At 35.9% G+C, this 25,428-nt stretch overlaps 1 protein-coding gene across 1 annotated transcript in view; it reads right to left on the bottom strand.

Annotated features, from left to right (window-relative positions):
- The window catches only part of LOC147073827 (scoloptoxin SSD14-like), a 36,685-nt gene extending 11,506 nt beyond the window's left edge, over window positions 1-25,179 (bottom strand). The window contains exons 1-3 of the mRNA XM_085944245.1: window positions 24,748-25,179; window positions 14,106-14,267; window positions 823-1,043 (exon numbers count right to left, since the gene is read on the bottom strand). Coding sequence (XP_085800371.1) covers window positions 823-1,043; window positions 14,106-14,267; window positions 24,748-24,764 — 400 coding nt within the window. The 5' untranslated portion in view covers window positions 24,765-25,179. The remainder of the gene's footprint in view (window positions 1-822; window positions 1,044-14,105; window positions 14,268-24,747) is intronic.
- Between the last annotated feature and the right edge of the window lie 249 nt (window positions 25,180-25,428).

The following is a 25,428-nucleotide window of genomic DNA, read 5'->3' on the forward strand; positions in this document are numbered from 1 at the left end:
GCACGCCCGCGAAGGTTTTTGAATTAGTACAACCATCTTTTTCTTCTTCTATTTGTATGCGTTCTTATACCATTCATCCGATTGCGATGAAATTTTGACCAGTTGTTGTGCGCACGCCGGCAAAGGTTTCTGAATTAGTACAACCATCCTTTTCTTCTTCTATTTGTATGCGTTTTTATGCCATTCAACCGATTGTGATGAAATTTTGACCAGTTGTGGTGCGCACGCCCGCGAAGGTTTTTGAATTAGTACAACCATCTTCTTCTTCTTCTATTCGTATGCGTTCCTATACCATTAATCCGATTGCAATGAAACTTTGGTGAGTTGTCATGCGCATGCCCACGAAGATTTCTGAATTAGAAAATCATCTTCTTCTACTATTCGTATGCGTTCCTATACCATTCATCCGATTGCGATGAAACTTTTGTCAGATGTTGTGCGCACACCTGCGAAGGTTTCTAAATTATTATTATATAAAATACAAAGTTTGTTGTTTGTTTGTTCCATCCAATTTTGATTTTTTTTTACTACATATTAATAACATTAATAACGTTTTCATATTTTGGACTCGATTTTAATTTAGTATTCTTATGTTTGACCTTTACTCCTATTAGAATTATTTTCATATTGCTATATGGTATTACAGTATTACACAGATATTTTAATATTAAAAAAATAATTACCTCTTATTATTTTTCAAATATCTAAGATAAATATAACCACGAAGCGACCCTGTGCGAAGCCGGGTACTTCAGCTAGTGATGAATAAAAATAATGCTAGCAATACTAACAAAATTGTATCCCAAACTGAACCATTCTTACCAACGGTGGAAGAAATATTCCCTCCCTGAAACATTCCTTCACTGGAGGCTGCGGGCGCTACTTCTCTGGAGTTCAACACCCGAACGACACCCGTGGCACGCGTGTACATGGTCAAGAGGAATCCTCCCCCGAGGCCCATGCACTGCCCGCACGCTATACCATCGCAGAAGAGTGTCGCTATTGCTGCGTCCGACGCTGAGCCACCCTTCTCTAAGATTGCCCTGTAATTAAGGGAAATGTATAATTAAAATACGACCAAAGTGCTAAACCGTTGAAGAGGCAACATTATGTTTTATTATTATTATGTTTAGTATTAAAATACTTGATGACACCTCTGATGTAGTGTTGTAAAGTTGGTAGACAGAGCAAAATTAATATCTTGTAAATTAGGCACAACTTCATCATATTGACCTTTCTATTTTATACACAGATGACATACACATATTGAATATTTTTGTGGTTGTATTCGGGGCTCGATATGGACCGGAGCGTACCGGAGCGCCGGTCCGGTTCATGAAATCCTCAAGCTTATCGCTATGTCTTTTAGAAATATTAATTTGACCGTCTGAGCTAGATATACCATATAATAAAGATCGAACACATTTATTTTTATAAAATACACATACAATTAGATAACTAGGTACCATGTTAATAGTTTTATAAAATTATCGAGCGCTCCGGTTCGTGAAATTTTCCAATTCGAGCGCTGGTTGTATTGCAATCTTGATACCGGCACATATTCTGACGAATTCGTTGGCTTGTCAAATAGATTAATAATTACGATTCAATTCCGTATTGAGAATCTATTTGCCGAATCATCTCTTCATGTAATAACAATTATTAGTTTAGTAGCCTCAGACTCGAAGGTAATCCTGGCATCATCATATTATTCCATTTAAAGTTGAAAACTACTTGGATTAGCTCTTTGGAAACACTCTGCTCGTGTGTTTATATAAAATATTCTTTATATAATATTAAGGATCACGTAAAAAAATTAGTGCCTAGTAAGTAATGAAATCTACGATAATTATTTAAAAAAAGAGGAATACCTATTTATAGAAGAAATGGAAAAATCATTGATTATAATGGTTATGTGGATGGAAGATATGCAGTAACAACATAATCCAATAACCCTTATACTCATACAGGAGAAAACTTCGAGCCTTTTGACGACATAAATTAGTGTAAAAATGATGATAGTGTTGTTACCTACTCAGTACTCATACATTCACTGATAGCCACGAATGGTTTCAAATATTAAAAGGCCGTAATATACAGCGCTCGAGATGGAAAAGTTTACGAACCGGAGCGCTCGACAGTTTTCTGAAGATATTTACATAGTTAACAAATTTTACGTGAATTTCATAAAAATAAGTGTTAGATTTTCTACGCTTTTCTATGGCTTGTCTAGCTCAAACGGTCAAATTACTTTTTCCACGAGACTGAGCGATAATTTTACCAATTTCACGAACAGGAACGGCGCTCCGGTGCGCTCGGGTCCATTTCAAGCCCTGCGTAATAAACTACATAACGCCAAAGTAAAAGGTTGTTCTGCCAGTAGAGAGTCTAGCAGAAATCATACAAAAAGAAGATTACCTGACAACATTTTTTTAATGTGGACGAAACTTTGCTTATTGGAAAAAACAATCAGACCAGTCAGCTATTAATGCTGCTGGAGATTGCAAAATTAAACCACTTCATCAATCAATAATTTTTTGTTATTTAATGTAATATGTAGGTCCATTTTATTTTCACATATTCTTTGAAATTAACACTAAGTTTTGTTCGACATACGCGATTACACGAAAATCTTCGGAACGAATTTTAATAACGTAAGTCGAGGACGCCTGTATTATCAACGGCAACCAGGGCTCGAAATGGACCGGAACGCACCGGATCGTCGTTCCTGTTCGTGAAATCGGTAAAATTATCGCTTCGTATCGTGGAAAAATCATTTAACCGTCTGAGCTAGATAGGCCATATAATAGAAAATCTAACACACTTATTTTTATGAAATACACACAAAATTTAATGACTATGTAAATATCTTCAGAAAAATGTCGGTTTGTAAACTTTTCCATTTCGGGCGCTGATGGCAACGATATTAATAATACAACTTGAGTTGTTCTGAGAAATGAAATTAATACCTAGCTCTAATATTACATAATATTGATCAGGAAATATTACTCATGATAATATTATATTTTTAGAATATGTAATTCTGGACATATTTAATTATCTGGTGGCTCGACAATATTGAATAATTCAAATGTAAATGGAATTAACGTTTTGGTTCATTTCCATCAGTAAGGAAAATATTACTTGCAAATTAATACCGCTTATATTTTAAATTATTTAATTAAGCAATAACGAATTTTGGCATAATGAATTCTTTCATTAAAATTATTTCTGAGCTCCACAAGCTGCTTGAAAAAAATAATTAATACCAAGGCGCTGATGCACGACCACAGTGATAGATCTCATTTAATGCACTAGTTTGTGACCTCCAATGCGTATAATTTCACAATACAAAATTGTTTTTGAACAGCACCTATCTCTCACTTTTGAAACTGGTCTGAATCAGTGAAAAATACTGTACATAAGTTTACATGGATTCTAGATCTGAGAAAATTAAGGGAAGGTAACGTTCTTTGTGGCTAGAAGGTCATGAGTTTCTTGGATGCGGCAGATTTGAGAGTAAAGACCCTGTCACGCCTCAGCGTTGGGGCATAGGGCAAGCACAAGTTCACGCCACTTCCTTCGGTCCATCGCCAACTCTCGCGCCTCCCGCTATGCCAGACCAGCAGCACGTAGATCAATTTTGTAGCATCGCTGCAGGGTGAGGGAGGGCCGGCCACGGCGACGGATCCCTTGATGCTTTGCCACGCATCCGGAACACGTCATGTCCCAGCCACGTAAAGCGTCTCTTCGTGATTACCTCAATCACTGACGGCTGCTGTGTCCGCTCACGAACTCGAGTGTTTGTGATGCGGTCTTACCAATGTACCCTTAAGATTCGGCGGAGACATCGATTCTCAAAGCTCAAAAGCCGAGACATTTGAAGCTTAGTAAGATGCCATGTCTCACAGCCATCAGGAGCACAGGAAGCACGCACGCGTTGAACATTAAATTTGATACTAAAAATAATGTGGGTTGGCTTGGCGAGGGTGTCTAGTTTGATTCCAAGATTTAAGACAGTGTGGAGAATACCAACTAAATGCCGCGACACTATTGAATAAGCGACCGCCCATTTACGTCATGTAAAAACTCTTCTGATAGTAAATCCTTAAAATATTAATCTTGTGATAAGAAATTTGTTATGATCACAGATGCTAATTCTTCTAAGCCTTAAAATACATATGTACTTACATATATGTATATCTATTGTTTTTTATTGCAAGTAATTTGACAGTTAGTATTTATAATTTTGAATTTATTATCAAATACGATAAATAAATTATATTTATATTATAGAAACTTAAATAGGCATAATCCTTAAATACCTACACTAGACAGGAGCGGCTTTACCTTAAGGGTTCGTAGGGATCATCCCCACATCCATATTAACATAATTATTTATTTTATCGATCTAAACCCGTCGCTATTTTATAGTGATATTTATTATCATTATACAAATAAATAAAGCAATGATTGTAAGTATGTAATAACATAATGATGATTACGCGGCATTGAAATAATTAATTAAATTGAATACGCTCTATTTCATGGTGGCACCTATGTACAAATTAAGAAAGCTATCTTTCGCTGTCTAAGTCTAAATAGTATATTTTATTTTTCGCTGACCGGGATGACTCGGTCCCGTCCCGTCGCCGCCATACAAATCTCGTTCCACAAATGATTCGAGCGCATAGTAGGTATAATACGCATACTGGGGATCGATTCAAATAACCCCTAGGCATAAAGCCCATTGACGCAGCGAGTGCGGCGCTCGCGCAAAATTTCTACAAGTGGCGCGTAAATCATCAAAAATACAACGTAATCAAATACGCCAGCGCCCACTGGACTTGACGATGCCTTGCGCCCCGCCTGCCGCATGAGTCACCGTTTTTCGCTTCTCGGCGATACGATTTAATGAAAATACAAAGAAGTCCATTCATTGAACACGGCTACCAAAATTACGCTGCTCGAGGCGTCGTCGATCGACGGGTGAAAAGCAATTATTTAATAACAGGGAACTCTTTGTTCCGTGTCCTATATTTCGCTGGTTGAATAATGTCGTCGTAAATATTAATTACAAGCCCCGAAATAATATAATATTTTTATTGCTTTGTTATGAAAGGCGCTGTAATAATAATTATTTTGTGCTGCTTGGGCCGCTTATTACATAGGTGAAGGGTAATGCGCGGCGAGAGACGTGTGATTATGGTTATGAATAAACACTTCATACGCCGACTTCGCCCGCTCGACGCGTTCTATGGGCACCATCGCCTAGGTGTGTAAAAAAGCTTACTGTGTGTCGTTCTGCAACACCTATAATGGTAAGTCTATACTAATTATTATTATTAATTTAGTTAATATATAAAGACGTTTTTAGATGTGATTATAAGTAACGACTCATATAATCATATTACGTATTCTGAAAAAATATTCATTACCCATTAATTAAATCAATTATTATTATAAGTAGCTTGATACATAATGTATAATATGAGAAAGTAGGTAAGTGTGTATATTTAATAATTTAATAACAGGTGGTAGGCACCTAGAAAGTCGTCGACTGCCATTGACACTAAGCATAATTATTTGAATTGATTTGTGATTGTGTGCCAATATTTGATTTTGTTATGCTTAGTCTAATAATAATTAGCAGGTGTTTTTATTAGTTATAATACAATCAACAATAAATATCCCTTGTCACCTGAATGCGGAAGCATGATATTATGTAAGTTACATATCTTCTTAGTAATATATTATGAATTCTGCAATAATTAATTTATTACTATCATCCGAACGATAGATATTCTTAATTAATGTCAATTATTAACCAGTAAAGATTGCAATGTGTCAATGATTATCAGTTTTAAGTTCGTTTATCTATTTTCTTGTTGCACTGACCTCGACCTTAAATGATTTTATAGTATTTACATCATACATCATATTGACATATCAAGTGAATTATTTTAAAAAAAAATGATTTTAACTGTCGGAAAACTCCCATAAATCACTGATACAAAAATCATATACGAAATGTCATTATTACGTGATCATGACTGAAAATTGGGTAGGTACCATGGAAATTTCAATTTGGATATGGTCGCTATGGCGGGATTCCGGATGAGCATTGTGTGATTGGCTGCACTGTGTGTATTTTTAAAATAGCTACATACTATAATAAATTTATAATCCCGCGAACTTTAAGCAAAAATTATGAATGACAGTGAATTGGAGGAATACAATTAACCGGTGAGCAACTTAAGTAAGTTAATCGAATTCATAGTTAAATAATAGTAAGTATATTATGTGATTCTAAGGGCTTGCGCAGACAGAGCGCGGTCAGGCGGTCTGCGTTCCGCGTTCGGAGTTCGGCGTTCTTTGTACTGTATGGACTTCATACTGTATGGGTACACAGCCGGCGGTCAGACCGCGCCGGTCAATTGGAACGCTAGAGTTCTGGAGTTCTATGCCCGGAATTACAAAGAACGCCGTACCTCCCGTCCAGTCCCGTCATAGGAATTTGAGCAGTCACACAACATAGAGCGAAACCACACGGGGGAGTGAGTACGCAACAGCGGTGCTTTCTCACTTCCACTCGCAGTCGGAATATAGCGGTGTCGCATTATGCAGCGCTTGTGTCAGTACAACGTTTGTAAACAAATGGAACGCTTATTGTTGACCGCCACCTGTCTGCTGTCCCTGAACGTTAGCGGTCAACGGTCGGTTGAACGCAGAACTCCGACCGCTCTCTGTCTGCGCAAGCCCTAAATTCCACATAATTACTGTATTTAGCCTGTTGTCAAATGAGTGATTGTTACAATTATAATAAAAATATATTTAAATGTAGGTAATTATGTTTGTATTTAAAGTAGGACAAGTAAGGCTACAACATTTAAATTAGATGCGTTTCTATAAGTGCATAGAGTCTAATACAAAGTAGTTACACGTTTGAATCCTCTTTCACGCATAAATATGTACCTATTAACATCCACTAAATGGAATCTTTACAGGGATTACGCCGGAATCGGCTTCTGACGATCTTATAACAAGAAGTTTACTACGAGTTAGACAAATCTTAATATTATGTTTCGTTTAAGTAGTTTTATAAATATCCAAAATTAGGTGTACGATAGTAATTAACTTTGTAACTGAATGTTCTGCCAGTGAGCCATTTCAGAGACGATCAATCTGGAGAAGGTCAGAGAGAGGATGATGATTACATATTATGGTCACTTGATGTTACCTGAGAATCACACGTGACGCCAGTCGGGAGTTGTCCCCACCGAATTTTAAGTAAACTGTACACTGTCTGTCTGTCTTAATCTTTAAATATAAACCGTTTTATATCTAACTCGTTGAGTATTTGATTCGCCAATTCCAGCCTTAGCCACGATGTAATACTCTTTCACTTAGAGGCCGTCCACATAGTATGACGTCACACTCTAGGGGGGGGGGTCTAATATGATGTGACGATTTGTGACGAAGGGGGAGGGAAGGTTTCAGAGAAAATTTGACATCACAAAGTAAACAAAAAAAAATGGATCTGAAAATACAAAATGTATTGTGGATCGGGTGTTTAAGGATAAATATTAAAAAATAAATCTTCTGTTTTTTAACGTTTAGTAGGGGGTATCAAAAATGTGATGTAATATCTAGGGGTGGCAGGTTATATGAAAGTATGGTGAAAAAGTATGGTGGGGCAGGCTGGTAATCAATTTTCGGCAAAATTTCCACGTTAACATTCCATTATATGGGTACGTTATAATGACCAAAGTAAATCCTCCGTGACACCCTGCATTTTTTTATCGTGTCGTTATTTCTCATAAGTTGTCGGCTATTGTTGGCCTGCTTCATTCAGTTCTGTGAGAAAACCGATTCCTTGCCCCTCTTTTTATTTAATACCTCTATGTGTAATATAGACAGGGGGGGTAAAAGGTTATGTGACGAAATTTGACGATGGGGGGAGGTTAAAAATAGCCAAAACCGTGTGACATCATAATATGTGGACGGCCCCTACATCTATGCTTGCACCACTACCTAGATTGGTTTAAGCAAATAAATGGCAATATACGTATTTTCGACTCTATACTTTTTTTAAGAAGTATAAAAGAGATTGATTAAATTTGCTATGAGAATAATAAATCAATAGAAGGAAAATATTTTCAATATTACAATCATGTTTCTAGTTCAATGTTGTTAATTATGTATACACTGTTAAGCTATGTTTAAACAGAACATGCATTCAATATTTATGAAATAAAACCTGTGTCGTAATGTGATCAAGAATTTAAGGGTTGTACAATACATAAATATTTCTATAAATACAAAATGATATAGGTATTTTCGTCCGTATTCTAGTTCTGATGGAGATATGGAAGACATCATCTTCATCATTACATACAATGACGTCCCTAAACAAAATGCTGCTCCATTTTTTATACAGTATTTTTTATCATCATTTCATGACTCCAATATCTAAGAAACATTACTAATAAAATATATACCATTAAAACATTCAAAATTAATTTTAAAATATTTTCCCCTAAAAGTGGCGATTTTTTGACGTTGATTCTTACATGTCATTTTTTCGATAAATTAATTTGCCCTGTCTTGAGGAATTAAGGGCGATCCGTGTCGCTTTCTTCTTCACAAATCTTGGCAACATTTGTAATGATATGTTTAGACTGAGATCGCAAAGGTTTAAGCATTATTTAATCGATAATCGATATAATGACGGCGCGACGCTTCGATACAGGCTATAATCGTGGACCAGGAGCAGTTGGTGAGGCGCTCTGTAAGAGGATGATGCATCTTTAATTTTGACGGCCAGCGCAATTTCCGTGCGCACTGGTTAATAAGTCAGACCAGTGACATCCCGTGGGGGTAGACAGATTGAGCGTCGCTTGGGGCGGCAGTTACTCGAAGGGCGGCAAATCGAGGAGAATTGTTTGGAATACATAGAAACAGCTATCTAAACTTAGTAATAACGAAAATATCTTTCCATTAAAAAATCAGCTCACTGGTTTTATCGAGTTTGCGATATCTACTTTACTTCCGTCGCCCTTCTACGTCCTTGGTGACCAGAAACGACACGAGCAGATTTGCGAATAATTAGTCTGATATTTTGTTAGTAAAGTATATTATATACAACACATTTCGTAGATATTGGACTCGTGAAAGGATAATAAAAATACTGTATAAAAAATGAGGCGGCATTTTGGCGCTGGCTAGAGGCGGCATTTTATCTAGGGACGTCACTGAGTCAGAGTGTAATAATTATTCGCAAATCTGCACGTGTCGTTTCTGGTCATCAAGCACGTCGAAGGACAAGGGAAGTAAACTAGACATCGCGAACCAGACAAAAAATACAATCCTATTAAACCTTTTATGTTAATTAATATATTTTGTTTCCAACCAGAAAGCTGATTTTTTTAATAGAAATATATTTTCGTTTAGTAGGTTTTACTAAGATTAGGTAGCTATGTCTATATATACCAAATGATTCCCTCGATTTGCCGCCCGTCGAGTAACTGCCGCCCCCAAGCGACGCTCTCAATATGCCTAGTGCCTACCCCCACGTGACATCACTGATTACATAAAGGTAAAAAATACTAATAAAGAAAGGAATGATATTTACATAACTAAGTACCTATCACGGATCAATAGTATTTCTTTAGCTGTTGGAAATATGTAACTACCTAATTAATAAGTGACGACGTACATAAATGTTATAAAACAATTTTTAATTAATCAATGCGAGAAAGATAAATAACATATTTTGAAATCAAAAACATCAAACATTCTAAGACAAATGATATTTTTACATTGAAATTCGTTTTATTCATATCTAATCTAGATGCCATATTAATTATAATTTATGACAACGATATTTTTTGATTGATTTTTTTGCATAAGATCAACGGAGTGTCTAATTTGTAACCTACCTAATTAAAAGTATCTGGAATAGTTATATTACCTGCCCCATTTTGTTCGTACTGCTCTGGTCATGGGCCCCACATCCTGAAGCGGGCCCCCAGTCCACGAAATTTGGCCGGCCCCCCAGCCTATCACTAAGGTTAAGGGCAGTGTAATGTTTTATAGTAGTGTTTCCCAAATGATATTGCGTGGAACTCCAGGGTTCCGCGTAAAATAAAGGGTATTCCGTGTATTTCTAGTGATTTTTCGTATTTTTAAATAAATCACCTTGAATTGTCAGCACATCATTTATTATGAAGCACTGACCGCGACCCTCTTTTGTGATAGCCAAGTTACGTCTGATCCTTCGCCATGTTGGATAAATAGTCATTTTCATTAGTCAGGAGACACTAAAAATAATTGTAAAATAAAATTATACTCGTCTTATAGCTCCGCAGGCGACTTTTTTACTATTAGAGCTTATAAATTTACGGTGTGTTTATCTCATTTAACTAGTTGATATGCCACGTCGGGACCCTCCTGAGCCCGGGCCCCCAGGCTAGAGCCCTGTCAGCCCCCCCCCCCCTTTGTGGGGGCCATGGCTCTCGTAAAAGGCGTATTGGCGTATAGATTATTGTTATTATAGGATATTTAAAAGCAAGGCCAGAAAAGATTACGGAATCATCGAAATTTTGAATAGGACCATACCTAAAATCGTTTTCGCGCCAATCCATTCAATGGATACGTCTTATACTTGCTTACTTTCCGCAATTAAAGGTGGCAAAAATTACACTGTACCAAATTTCAGCTTCCTACATTTAAAATAAATTATTGATGAAACTGAACTAAATTAACGGTACCCGTCAATGTGAATAATTTTAAGAGTGAGATTGTTATTAAATATTAAAAAATAAAATAATTATATAGTAAAAAAAATGCATCCTCACGAAGAGGTATCGTAACAGATTTTGTTTTTATGAAAAATGGATGTTAGCCACTTGCTAAGCTTATTAGTTCCATGGTCTAGGACCTCTAGGTCAAACATACGTTGAAAAATAAAATCTGAATTTTGGCAGACCCGGGATTCGAACGATCCGGAGACTTTTGACTCACTAAGCGGCACGTCACCACTCTGCCATCGCGGACGAATAAAATTTGAATACGATTATTTTTTTGGATATAATTATTGCGGCTGACATTAAAATTACGGCAGAAAACTATATTTCGTTTGAAAAACTATTTATTTTGTAAATTTAGTAGGTAAAGCGATTATTTAATTTACCCATGTATTATTTTTTAAATATGAGGTGTCATTCATTATTTTTTTTCTGCGTTGATTTGATATATTGCTTGTTTAATATAGGGTAGGTACCTAATTACAAGCCGAATCAGGGAAGATTTTGTAAATATCTGAATATGCCTTCCGCTTCATAAAAGACCACGCGCCCCGCGGATCGCTGGGGACATTAATTTTGTATGTGGAAAAGGGGTTGAGAGCTACATTCCTTCTAAATTTCAACTCCCTGCCTCGGAGGTCCACCACGCATACTAACTTTTAACAGTTATATTTCTCAACCTTTTTACACACGCGGACCAATGAAAATAGGAGAAATATTTTGCGGACCACTAACGCAGAAATAAAAAATATTATTTATATGGTAATGTATAATACACAACTACGCAACTTACGTATACGTAAATACGCCTACCCTACGATGGCCACGTGGCTTAAGCGTCGGCCTATACCTACAGCATCGTGGGTCTTACCCCCGTTTCAGATGGGACACCGGTGTCGCGCTCGTATATAATAAGGAGGCCTTTGTATTCGAATAAAGCGGAATTTGTATTATGTTTATGAACGCCCAGAGCTAATGAGTCAATGCATAATTTCGCGTTATAAATTAGAACATAAAACTGGCTGCGGTAATAAAAACATGTGTATCAGCGGCTTGAGAATGTAGCGGCTGACGGAAAAGTGTACCGGACACGCTTTGACTCATTAGCTCGGGGCGTTCATAAACATAATACAAAGGCCCCTTTATTAGAATACAAAGGCCTCCTTATTATATACGAGCACGACACCGGTGTCCCGTCTGAAACGGGCCTTAGATTCGAATCCTGGGTCTAGCAAATATACATATTGTTTTCCAATTTGTGTATGAGTCAGAGTATGGACCTAATAGGTTGAGCAAGTGGCTGACATCCATTTCTCGTAAAAACACCACTTTGTTGAGACCCATTATGATCTTATTAGGATCGGACATGGTCGGGGATAAAACGTATAATAAATTCTGATCACGGTTTATTTTGTAACGTAAAACCATTAATTTATTTTAAGAACCAAAACACAATGCACAGACAGTTGCAAGTGTACGGATTTTGAAGATTTTATTGGATGCATTTTGACGTCAAAAATTCGCGGACCACCAGAAAATCTATGTGGACCACCAGTTGGGTCTAGTTGACTCTACTAGAGTACTAGACTATAAGTAAACTTTATTCTATAAAAGTAACAGAAACCTATTTACCAACGTACTTTTGTCCAGAATGATGAGTGACTACCATATAGTCCATAACAAATGAAATATAAGACAGTTATTATCACAAGTGTTATTTACTTATTATAAATATGAATTATGAGAAACTCGTATTCGTAAATAAATATTCTTGTTTATTGGTTAAGGTCATAAATAATAATTATAATTTCAATGTCAATATCAATTTTTGACTGTTTCAATGTAGGTACACGTTCTGTTTAATGATTTATTATTCATACGATAAAAAAACTAGTAACACTTATTAAAATAAACATAAATAGTGAGATAATATTATGGAACACTTCATCAAAATTGTATTGAATTTTTGAACAGAATAAAAGCTGAGATTTATTCATCTACTTAGCTTACTGTAAATAACTACTATTGGCTACAAGCTAGCTAGCTAAAGTTTGCAATCCCTGAATCGGAAATCCCGGAAACCTGCTAGATTTATGTAAAATTCTTATAATTATTACCTACCTAAGTATATTAATATGTGGTACACATCACGGAATATGGCATTTTGCAGAGAGAGCTCACTATCCGAATGGGAATGGCTGGAGCAAATATCAACTCGATGCGGAGTGTCTGAGAGTCACGATTGTACTCGGTCAAAACTAAATGCCGCCTATTCGACGCTTGCATTCATTCTGACGGTGCTGCTTACATGGCACCTTACGATGACTCAGAGCAACCGTATTATTGAGCTTCGAACAGAGATGTTTGCGACGAATACTGGGTGTGCGGTATGACTTTATGAGTAACGAGGAGATAAGAGAACGCACCAAGCAGCCTCTCATCACGCTGAGAGTAAAGAGGCGACTTTGGTACTGGCTCGGCCACGTGCTGCGGATGCCAGAAGAGAACTTCAACATGGCTTGCCTGTTCTTCAAGCCAACCGGATTCCGGCGTCCTGGAAAGCCGCTAAATATTATCTATACTCTATAGAGTGCATACGGCGGAGTTACGAGATGCTGGTCTGACCTGGAACGATGCAAGAAGACTGGCGAGCGACAGGGATTCTTGAGGCGCCTCGTGGTGTCCATTTGCTCCAACTAAGGAGCGGATATTGCCGAAGAAGAAGATATTAATATTATTTTTTTACACTCGTTGGCAGTTGGCAGAAAAAAAAGCTAGATTGTCTCAAAATTTAAAGAACTATTTTAAATGAGTCATAATAATTGTTTTCGCGTGAAGAATTTATTGTTTTACAATTAGTAATAAACCATACCGTTTTTAAATGACACTATATCTATGTATGTATATACAATATTTTCATTTAAAGCTAATTCAGCATCGTCAATCTAGATATTTCCAGGGTTACAAACCTCAGTTCAGACCAGCGCTCGAAACGGAAAAGTTTACGAACCGGATCGCTAGACAAGTTTTCTGAAGATACCTATTTACATTGCTATCAAATTGTATGTTAGATTTTCCATTATTTATAGCCTATCTATCTCAGACTTTCAAAATATTTTTTCCAAGAGACAGAGCCATAATTTTTTCACGAACCGAAACCGCGCTCCGGTGCGCTCCGGTCATTTCGAGCCCTGGTTCCGACATATTAAAAAAAACTAACGTGTGAAACATTCCACTTACAGTAGGTACAATAAATTGTTAGAACATGTTTTAGATAAAAACAATTAGTGTACTTACTTTCCTATCGCAGCGCATTCTTGTCCATTCGCTGTGACGGCCGCAGTCTTGAAGGTGCCCCACGAAGCTGGGATCTCGTCTTCTCCTAAGAAGATCACGAGGACTGCTATCAGGGCAGCAAGAGTTACCGCAGCAATGAGTACCACCAGGATTAACTTTGTTCTGAAACATAATATTATAAGCCATCATATTATATTTCTATATTCTCGGAAAAAAAATCTTAATTACCCAATCCAACCCTTTTCACTACGATTAAAATTAATCCTTAACTGAGTCAGTTGACTCTAAAGTAAATATTTTTCAGATATACCTATACGATTGGATTTGAGGTGAATCAGTAGTAGAAATCTAAATACACAGTATTCTCCATTTCGGGCATTTACGAGTATTATGGATTATATTGCTATATAATTTGTCGAATCCACGCAGTGCAGATAGTTGGGTTCCACCCTGTCGGAGGGAGGTATACGATGACCGAAAGAAGAGTAGATACATGGACAGTCAAATTTTTTTACTAGACTGTAGTACCTTGGTATAATATTTTTAAAAAAATCGGTGTGTACTTATGTACACGCGTTAGAAGTTATACTTCTTTGGCGTAACAAAACAAAAACAAAACTTGTGACAAACTAGATTCTTTGACTAGCTCTTAATTTTCTTGTTAAATTACACAAAAGGAGCGCTTATTGGAACGCCGTTGGTTTATTTCTATACACTTTAACTTATATTACTAAATCATATAATTGTTTCTCGTTGATTTTATTTTTAAAGTACCAACTGTTACTCTGACGTTTAATAGTTTGTTTATATAAGGAATTGCAAATGGCCGACAATAATAAATTCGCTGCCTAGGCAACGGAACGATTATAAATATTATACTGTATAATCGTCACGATTGCAGTATCATATTGTGGCGTAAAGGTAGTGCCTTCGGCTGATAACCGAACAATCGGTGGTTCGAATCCAATCGAGTGCGTTTTTTTTCGTGTGAAAAAATAAATTATGTGTTACATGTCACACGCCAAAAATACACTCTGATCTGATTTGCCAAACGCACCAAAAGAAATAATAACTTCAATAATCATATATTTAAATATTTTAATGATATTACTTAGTATCTTCTAAAACGTGCGACATACAAGATTTATGAATTATCTAATATCGTCGGTGTTTTGTAAAAAGGGCGAATCAACCATTTTGGCGAAATCGAGATTTTAATGAAAATACAATATGTACCCCACTAGCTTTGTTGTGTAAAAACGGCGAATTTTTATCTTCACAGGAAAGTACTTAAAAACGATAATCGACTAAAATTAAATTAATTAAAATTACGAAATAAAAAGCAAATGTGACATATTAGGCCTTTCAAAATAGTATATTATAATACCTATTATACGAGGGTGGGTCAATAATTCCTTAGAAAAAAGCATTAAAACAGTTTTTATTTTTGTATTTTTTTTTTATTTCTCAACATAATCTCCTTGAAGCTCAATACACTTGGTTAGACGTTTCTCAATTTTTTTTAAACCGTCAGAAAAATAAGTTTTCGGAAGGTCCTCAAAATAAGCATTTGTCCGATCGATGACTTCTTCATTTGAAAAAAAACGTTGTCCACTAAGCCATTTTTTTAAGTTTGGGAAAAGGAAAAAGTCACTGGGGGCTAAATCTGGCGAATACAGTGGGTGGTCGACCAATTCGAACTTCAATTCTTCAATTTCAGCCATTGATCGTAAACATGTGTGAACACGGGCATTGTCCTGATGAAAGAGGATTTTTTTCCTGTTTAAATGAGGCCGTTTTTCTTCAATTTCGTTTTTTAGCTGGTCCAATAAAGATGCATAATAATTCCCTGTTATTGTTTTTCCTTTTTCCAAATAGTCAACGAAAATAATTCCACGTGCATCCCAAAATACAGTAGCCATAACCTTACCAGCTGATTTTACGGTTTTCGCCTTCTTTGGACATGGTTCGCCTTTCGCAATCCACTGCTTTGACTGTTCTTTCGTCTCGGGAGTATAGTGGTGTATCCATGTTTCATCTACAAAGCGACGAAAAAATTCATCCGGATTGCGTTGCATGAGCGACAACAGGGCTTTAGAGGCCACCACCCTATTGCGTTTATTGTCGACTGTGAGCAAACGCGGCACCCATCTTGCAGAAACTTTTTTCATGCCCAATTTGTCATGTAAAATAGAAATGACGCTACCTTTTGAGATCCCTGTAACCTCAATTATCTCACTCAACTTTAATCTTCGGTCACTTAACACCATATCGTGGATTTTATTGATCATTTCTGGTGTAGTCACCTCTACAGGACGTCCTGAGCGTGGTTCATCCTTTGTTGATGTACGACCACGTTTAAATTCATTTAACCAGTTATAAATAGTTGCAAGTGAAGGAGCAGATATGCCGTGAACTAAATCCAACTCATTTTTTATTTCCTTTGCTGTTAACCCTTTTATATTAAAATGTTTAATAACAGCTCTAAACTCAATTTTCTCCATTTTTGTAAACAAGCAAAATTTTTTTTTAAATGTACGAAAATAAAAAACAACAACCCGACCAATCTGGTTGAAACTTCGCAGCATACTGAATCGGTAGTGCCGCTGCATGAAAACAAACCGCTTACAGTACTAGTCGCGCCACCTGTCGGCTTTTCTAAGGACTTATTGACCCACCCTCGTAATGACAGTATTCTTTCTAAGCTTTATTATAAACTTGTTAGATATTTATAATCATCTACAGGTAAAAAACAAATAAATATCAAAAGTTAAAAATCCTCCTCCTGTAAAGTAGCATTTTGGTTAATTCGCCCTTTTTACAAAACACCGACGATATGTGTGAGCACAATATAAAATTACGACTTTTATTAAACAACTAAATATATTTATATCACTTAACACGGTCTTCTGTTGTTGGTGACTTTGAAAAAAGTAATATACGAACGACAAACAAACACTGAAACACGTGACGCTTTTCCGGAATTATTCGAGTAAGTATATCAAGATACGCCATAGGTATAATATAGAATGTGCAGTTTACAGCACGCCTGCAAATCACCGCCATATTATTATTTCTTCAAAGTGCGGCGATAGAGATTTTCATAGATTTTTAGTTAGCTTTATTGGCGAACAATTTCACACTGTTTATGAGGACCAACAGGAGCAACACAGTATTTTTTACACACATACTTCATGTATGGCATAGGCTGCACCAGTGACGTCCCGTGGGGGTAGGCAGATTGAGCGTCGCTTTGGGGCGGCACTTACCCGAAGGGCGGCAAATCAAGGAGAATCATTATTTATATATATATATATATAGTTACCTAAATTTAGTAATAACGGAAATATATTCCCATTAAAAAATTCAGCTCACTGGTTGGAAACAAAATGTATTAATTATTACTAGATATAAAAGTTTTAAAAGGACTTTTTTTTTGTCGGGTTCGCGATATCTTGTTTACTTCCGTTGTCCTTGGACGTCACGTTCTTAGTAAACAGTAATGACACGTGTAGCTTTGCAAACAATATTTGAATTGTAGGTAGATACATACTTACATTCATTTAAAATTTATCCAAATATGTTTGCTAGTTACTCGTTTTGGAAGTTGTCAGGCGTATTTTTAAATGTACCTATCTGAAATCGTAGATTCGCAATATTGTCTATTGAAGCAGAAATGGCATTTAAATTAGATTAAGTAATCGTAGTGGTATTGTTAGTAATGTATCCATATAACACATTTCTTAGATATTGGAGTCATGAAAGGATGATAAAAAGTACCGTAAGTATAAAAAAATGTGGCGGCATTTAGTCTAGGGACGTCACTGGGATGCACACACGGCATTGCCATCAAATCCAGCTGGTAATTCTAATCGGATGCAATTGGAATCAAATAAGACCCTGCGTCGACGCACGTCTACTGCAATGCCGTATGTCTGAAGCCTTGTGTGAACAAAATGGGATAAACTCTGGCTAGAGACCGGTTGCCCGTGTATTGTGGAACGTGTGATACGAAGTAACCCATCCTATCGGTTGCCCTGCACTCCAGTGGATTGCTCTCATTGTCAACCTGGTTTCCGGAGACTGGGCGACAGTGCGCAAGGAGCCTTATCGTATGCACAACGTATTTGTATGACAACGAAAAACCCCTTGACATTTTATTATCACATTCTGTTATGTCCGACTATTTGGAGTTAGTCGATATTATATTAGGTAGTTAGTAATTAATGCTTACTTATATATCACAATGTATTATGCAATCTATGAATAACCTAGGTATTCAATGTAGGTTATCTTACAAAAGAGTGACTGACCTGCTTCAATTTTACAGTCTATCTATATTATTATTAGCAAACTGTTATGACTATGAGTCTCTTGATGTATGACCAATCCGAATCATTCACTCTTCGCCAAAAGCACATTGTTAAATAATATGTCGATGTTTGGGTAGGTACCAGAAATTTCTAATTTCTCCTCTACACGTGAAAAAAGGAAATAATAACATTGCATTAATATTCAATTTGTTTCACACAAGGCCTGAACAAAACGAATCATGAGTGCGAATGAGAAAGCATTCGGCACGCTTATATCTCCGCAATATGCTTTAGAATAAGATAGGTACTAGATTCTACGGCTGAATTAAATATGTTTTGGAAACGTCGCTGGTTTATTGCCGGCCATTTAGTTAATTGAGTAGAAAATATGTTGAGTTTAAATTTGGTAGCAGTACTGAGAAGCAACATGATGGTATAATGTTTCATAATTAAGTCAATAATAATAAAATGTAGGTTCTACTGTGCGTTATTCGCGAGAAACACGGCTTCATTTTACCGAACAATAGCCACACTCTTTATATTACTACTTTGAGTAACGACACTATTTTCTAGTGTTATTCGTGTGATTCAAAATTATTATGTGTAAGATAACATTGATGAGAAGTGTTAAAAAGTACCAGGGCGCTCTACCCTCACTACACCACCGGTTATGTCTTATATTGACCTGACTCGATTGGACAATAATCATACAATTATTATTGTCAACACGGCTCAACTCATTCATTAATTAATCTCGAATGTGGGACAGCGCTCGAAATGGAATATTTTACGAACCGGAGCGCTCGATAATTTAAAAAAAAAACATTAACATAGTTGTCTAATTGTGGGTGTATTTTATAAAAATAAGTGTGTTAGATTTTTAATTATATGGCATATCTAGTTAAGATGGTCAAATTCATATTTTCACGAGACTGTGCGATTTTATGAACCGGAACAGCGCTCCGGTGCATTCCGGTCCATTTCGAGCCCTGCTGTGGGAACAGATTGGGAACACGACATGCAACGCGATAAAACGTCAGGTGTGTGGACTAAGGATTGCAATACCGAATGAAAATCTCAATACCGGTTTTCGGTATTTCTTATTGAATTCCGGTGTTTCTCAAACATTAAAAAAAACAGAAGTAGGTGCTTATCAATAAATATAGCTATTAAAATCATTTAAAAATATTATTTTACAGCAAAATCCTACATACCTACATTTATAATGTTGATATTTCAAAATATATATTGATCATAATTATTTTAGAACTAGTGATTTTTTACAAATAATTTGAATATATTGATACTTTTAACTGAAGCCCTCAAAAGTTCATCAAGTGCAAATAAGTCCGGCTGTAGGAAAAGTCATCAGAATAATTAAAAAATTTTGTCATGGATGTTTTATAGTTCGAAATAATATTATGATAATTCATCGCGACAATTACTTATATAAATATATTTAATGAAATTTGTTTTATTATTTTTTCACCTCTGTTGGATTCACTCAATATATTTGCATTTTAGCAGCACATGATTTATAAATCATTTTCAAAAACGTAAACGAGTGTGCTTCAAAATTCCGGTATTTTGGATTTTTAAAAGCAATCCCTAGTGTGGACTGACTACAAGTTAATATTGTGCACCTATTATGCAGTAAACGTGGCGTCGGGTGTTACTAATATAATTATTGTTTGATATGGTATGTTTATTGTGTGTGTTTGCTGTGTTGCGCTTTGCTACAGCAGACAAATCAAGACAAATATTATATAATGTAATTATAGTATAAGAATGGCAGATTTTTCTCTGTGCATACAAGGCTTTACGAAAGACACTTGATGGAATGGTCTTATCTTATACCTATGTACAACACGTCGAGAATAACATTATTATATGTACATACTAACTTACTCAACGGTAACTTTTTAAAACTTTTTTATCTAACCGTCTTCTTTTCAAACGCATTTTCAGCATTCCCCGATAATGATTTATCTCATAAAAGCAGCATATAAAATAATGAAAAGTAGTTGAGTAGGTGTACACCAGAGGGGGGAAAACATGTATCGCAGTGCTTGATTGCCTGGACGGAGGTATTGAACATGGCAATAGAAGAACTATTACAAAAATAATGAATCCTTAGCATTGAGGAATAAATAGAGAAGTTGCCTAGTCTACTAGTCAGGTGATATGAGCGCATATCGGTTTTTGTTATTTTGAAAATATAGTAATCACTACGAATTTAATTGTGTTTTCTTTATCTTTGACAAACACTGGTCTACACTACACCAAGTTCTCGAATCTGGGTGACTAAATATTCTAAACCTTGTCCCTAAACCAATCGACCGTGAAAAGAATTAGCAGCCATGACCGAACATTAAGAATTAATTAATCGTCTGTTATTGGTATTTTCAAGGAATCTTCATAATCTTCGTGGATTTAGATGAATAATTCACTATTCACTCGATATTTTTACTACGCGATGATGGAATACACGTTATGTGAACTGGGTACCAAATGTTTTTGACGTCAATAAGCCTGTTGACATCCTATTCTTCAACCAAATTAAACTTTCAATAGGATTCTTATTCATTCTACGCCTTGTGACGCTCCAAACGGCATACGGCCAGCACGAAATCTCTCTACTACGGGTTTGGGTCGAAATCCCGAATGCCGGAATCCCGAAGGCCGAAATCCCGAATGCAGAAATCCCGAATAGCCGAAATCCCGAATGGCCGTAATCCCGAAAGCCTAAATCCCGAAAAGCGAAATCCCGAGCGCTAAAATCCCGAAAAATAAAAAATAAAACATAAATAATTGCGCAATCTTGAATCGCGCATTTTTTTGCAAGAGCGACAATAGGGTTTTTGCAGATTGCGCAATTTTTTACAGGAGAGACAATTTTGTAGAACAAATGGATTTTGTCTCTCTTATAACAATTGCGCAATTATTTGTGTTTGTATTTAAAAAAATTATATTTCCACAAAAATGGGTTTGTCTCTCTTGTAAAAATTGCACAATTCAGGATTGCGCAATTATTGATGTTTGTATTTTTTTATTTTTCGGGATTTCGGCCTTCGGGATTTCGGTGTTCGGGATTTCGGCTTTCGGGATTTAGGCTTTCGGGATTTCGGCCATTCGGGATTTCAGCATTCGGGATTTCGTCCTTCGGGATTTCGTCCGGCACCCCTCTACTACCCACGGTCCAGCACGACATCCCGTACATCTTGCATTTTCAACCCTGTAGGATCATCCGTACAACACAGTGTGTGAAATCTTAGTTAATTTATTTTACGTGTACATTCCAAAATTTTCTTCTCCATCTGACCACATTCTTAAGTTTGCAAATTTTTCGGATGTGTTCATTTTTAACTTATGATCTCCGAGTGTTGTCTCCTATCTGTGTATTCTCATTTTATAGGCTATCTCCACTCTAGCCTCGTTCCCATAATATGCCATGATCAGTCTCAAGCACGTTTTGTAAAATACATGCTTTGGTGCTTATAGGATCTTACTTGCCATTTAATTTCAATATCGAGATATTCGATCACAAACTTTAACAATATGGTTTGCTCTCTTGAAAAATTTAATCCCTTGTTGTCAATAGATACCTATCGCAATATTGAATATTGATAATATAATGTTAATATCCAAATTGACCCCCGAAGCTGTCTTGTGACGGTCTTATAGCAAGGAGTTGGCTGCAACGCAGACAAATATTAATATTATGTTATATTTAAAGATTGTCATAATATATATGCAAAATTACCTATAATGTTTGTAAGAAACATTTTTAACTGGGACCATATTCCGAGAAATCAAGGCCGGCCATCCCATACCGGGACGAGTAGCTTGATTTTAATTCACGAAACCCATTGATAATTTATAGAATAAATATTGTAAACTGTACGTTTTCTGTCATGATTTTAAAAATATAATCGGTTTTTGTTGTCCATCCAAGTTCATGTATATTGGAGACGCCACCCCCCAGCATTAGCATTAACCTCGTTGCATGGTAGATATAGTAAATGGTGAATTTCTAAAGAATGATACGTAAATATATTTATTCCGGAATAAAACTGCTAAGGCCCTACTAATCACTATACAGAAATGGTAAAGACCTAAGAGACTTATTTGAATTTATGCGTACAATATTAAATAAGTATATCAATCCAATCATTTCGTTAGTGAATATTATATTCCGTCGTTTATTTAAAAATACTACCTTCCGCAAAGGTTATGACATTGACCAAAATGTTAAATTTTACGAATTGAAACTCCATACACGTCAATCAACCGAGTGACTACCTTTCGAACGTTTAATACCTACATCCTTATTAGTGACTATTACCTACACACCTACATAATTATCATAATTCTTAAAGTTGTTACTTTACATAACTGGAATCTATTTACCTATGCAATAGGATCAGAACATCGTCATCGTATGAAAAAACGATATTAAACCCAGTTAAATATATTACTTAATAATATTAATACTTTCGACCGAAGCTACTTGATGGAATTTGAATTTAAATTTTAATGGATTCAAGCTATGTACTATTCCATTTAAGTCGTTTCGTCATGAGTGTACACGACGCCTGAAGATGCCGAAAGGCGAAACCCGGGTCACGAGAAACGACTTAAATGGAATAGTACAGAACTTGAATCCATTACAGTTAAATATATTAGACATTACCAATGTGTGTTTAAATGGATCTAAAGATGAGTGTATACCTAAAGTATCATTTCTTTCCGAGCCAATTTTATTGCCAGTGACGTGCCTAGGCAAAGTGTCATGTTTAGTTACAATACAGTAATACCTCGACTTCACTTCGATCGCGAATTCGGAGTTACGCCGTTGAAGTATCCAACCCAGTTCCACCAGAAAATCACATGACAATAATTGCAAGCTTGACAGAAGGTCTCAGCTCAATTGAAAAGGGCTTAAAAAATTAGAAAACACGTTATAGCTACAAAGTAAGGGATAAAAAGAATTATTTGCTTTGCTACGAAGACATTCTGCGTGAAAAAGGAAGACATTGTGTAGTCAGACAAATTTGTTAGATTTTATGACATGTACATATAATTGCAATTTTATTAAATATTTTTCTTCTAAGCTAGTGTTTTTGTTAGTTCTTGGTCCCAATTAAAAAAACATTTATATCCAAAGTTGTACCGCGACTTACACGAATTCGACTTGAATCGAATTTTCGTCGGACCCACTTATCGCGTAACTTCAGGGTAGGTATTACGTACACCAAACATCTTTAAATTATTGTCATACGCGCCATCTGACGCGAATTAGAGCATTTCCACGTAAGCTATTTTCAGTGATGGTTTTAGGTACGTGGAGGTCTGTGGCTCTGACAGGTTTGGAATAATTTCCAGTGCGATAATCCGCCATTACGATATGTACAATATGCGCTCAGAATTTTTTATGCTTCGATTATTTTTAAACTAAGATGTCGACACTTTAGAATGAAGCGACCTCATCTTCTGCTTCATGGAAAATCGCCACTGGTCACAAAGCCCTTTATAATATGCCGCCCCTAACCTGCCTACCGCCACGGGACGTCACAACCAATTCGCCTTTTTGAATACTTACATAAGTATTCATAACATAAACCTGAAATTCATAAACTTACATAGATACTTAATCAAAAATCAAAAGGCTGAAAGTTCATTGACATATCCGACCGTCTGAAAATCTGAAAACGCGATTTCCTGAAAGTGTTCTTTTTGAATATGCGATACGCTGGCTCTCAGTTAGGTACAAAATTTATGTAATGGACAGCAAATATAATAATATGATAACTACTGTAGCTAATTGCAGAGAGAAACTGACCACAAAAAAGAGCGTTGAAATTTGCATATCGCATTTGTTACGGTCACACAATATCAATGGCACCTTAGTTTATCGATATTTTTCAATAGAGTCTCCAAATATGTCAATCCATTAGATATACTTATGTAAATACATAAACAAAAGATGAGCAATACTGTATAGGTCGGTAAGTTTTAAGTTGACAACCTCGATTCACCAAAATTTAAATACATAATGAATAAATAAACATCACTGATTTATTTTTATTAATATAATGGAGGACCTGGATATAAGATTGGCGTAAAAACTAAATTATAATTTTGAGAGAAACGCAATATTTACAACTTTACCGCTAGCGGCACATAATATTATATTCATAAGATTAAAATGATTTTTAGTTACATTGTACAAAAAAGTATACTTATAACCCTCTTATATTCAGTTTCTCAATTTTTACGGTAGGTTTTAACAATAGTATTATTTTTAAAAACATCCAGCATTTATTTACCTAAGCGTTAAAATCATCTTGGAATTAATTCCTGTGGCACTATCGCGTAAGTAACGTAAACAATGAGAAATTTATTTACACAGAGAATAATAAACTATAAAGTCACATTTACTTATATTCACGACTTAAAAACAATGCAATTTCAAGTTCTATTAATAAAATAACAATTGTTAGAATCAAAAAAACACGTTCCTAATTCAAATCGACATTGAATTCGTATAATTCACACAAACTAAAAATCCTTCCAAATTCAAATAGTAATTATTGTTTTGCTTTTATATTTTTAAAATTTTGCAACACTTGTTTTGTTTCACTTGTATTTAAATTTACATTAATATGTTCGCGAAATACAACGTTCTTGTAGATAAATATTATATTGTAAATTAACAATAATGGCACGTCTACCCGCGAACGAGTCGCGCGTGTCAATGCAAGGACTATCAACTTTACTACCTAACGAGTTTTACGTTACAGCGATAGTATGAAAAATAATATAATAATTGGTGGTTTCTGTTAGGCATATACCAGGGGCGGCGAGCCTTTTTATACTTTCGTGCCAAAAATGTAACAATGGGTGACGCGCCAAGGGTCTTTCAAATTAGAAGCATACCCCACGATGAAACGCTTTTTTGTCCATTGTTTTCCCATCCAGGTGAAAAACTATCCTGTCAGACATTTTTT

The sequence above is a fragment of the Rhyacophila brunnea genome, unplaced genomic scaffold (assembly GCF_057557595.1).
Source record: "Rhyacophila brunnea isolate RB1 unplaced genomic scaffold, BYU_Rbru_1.0 scaffold_17, whole genome shotgun sequence".
Lineage (NCBI taxonomy): Eukaryota > Metazoa > Arthropoda > Insecta > Trichoptera > Rhyacophilidae > Rhyacophila > Rhyacophila brunnea.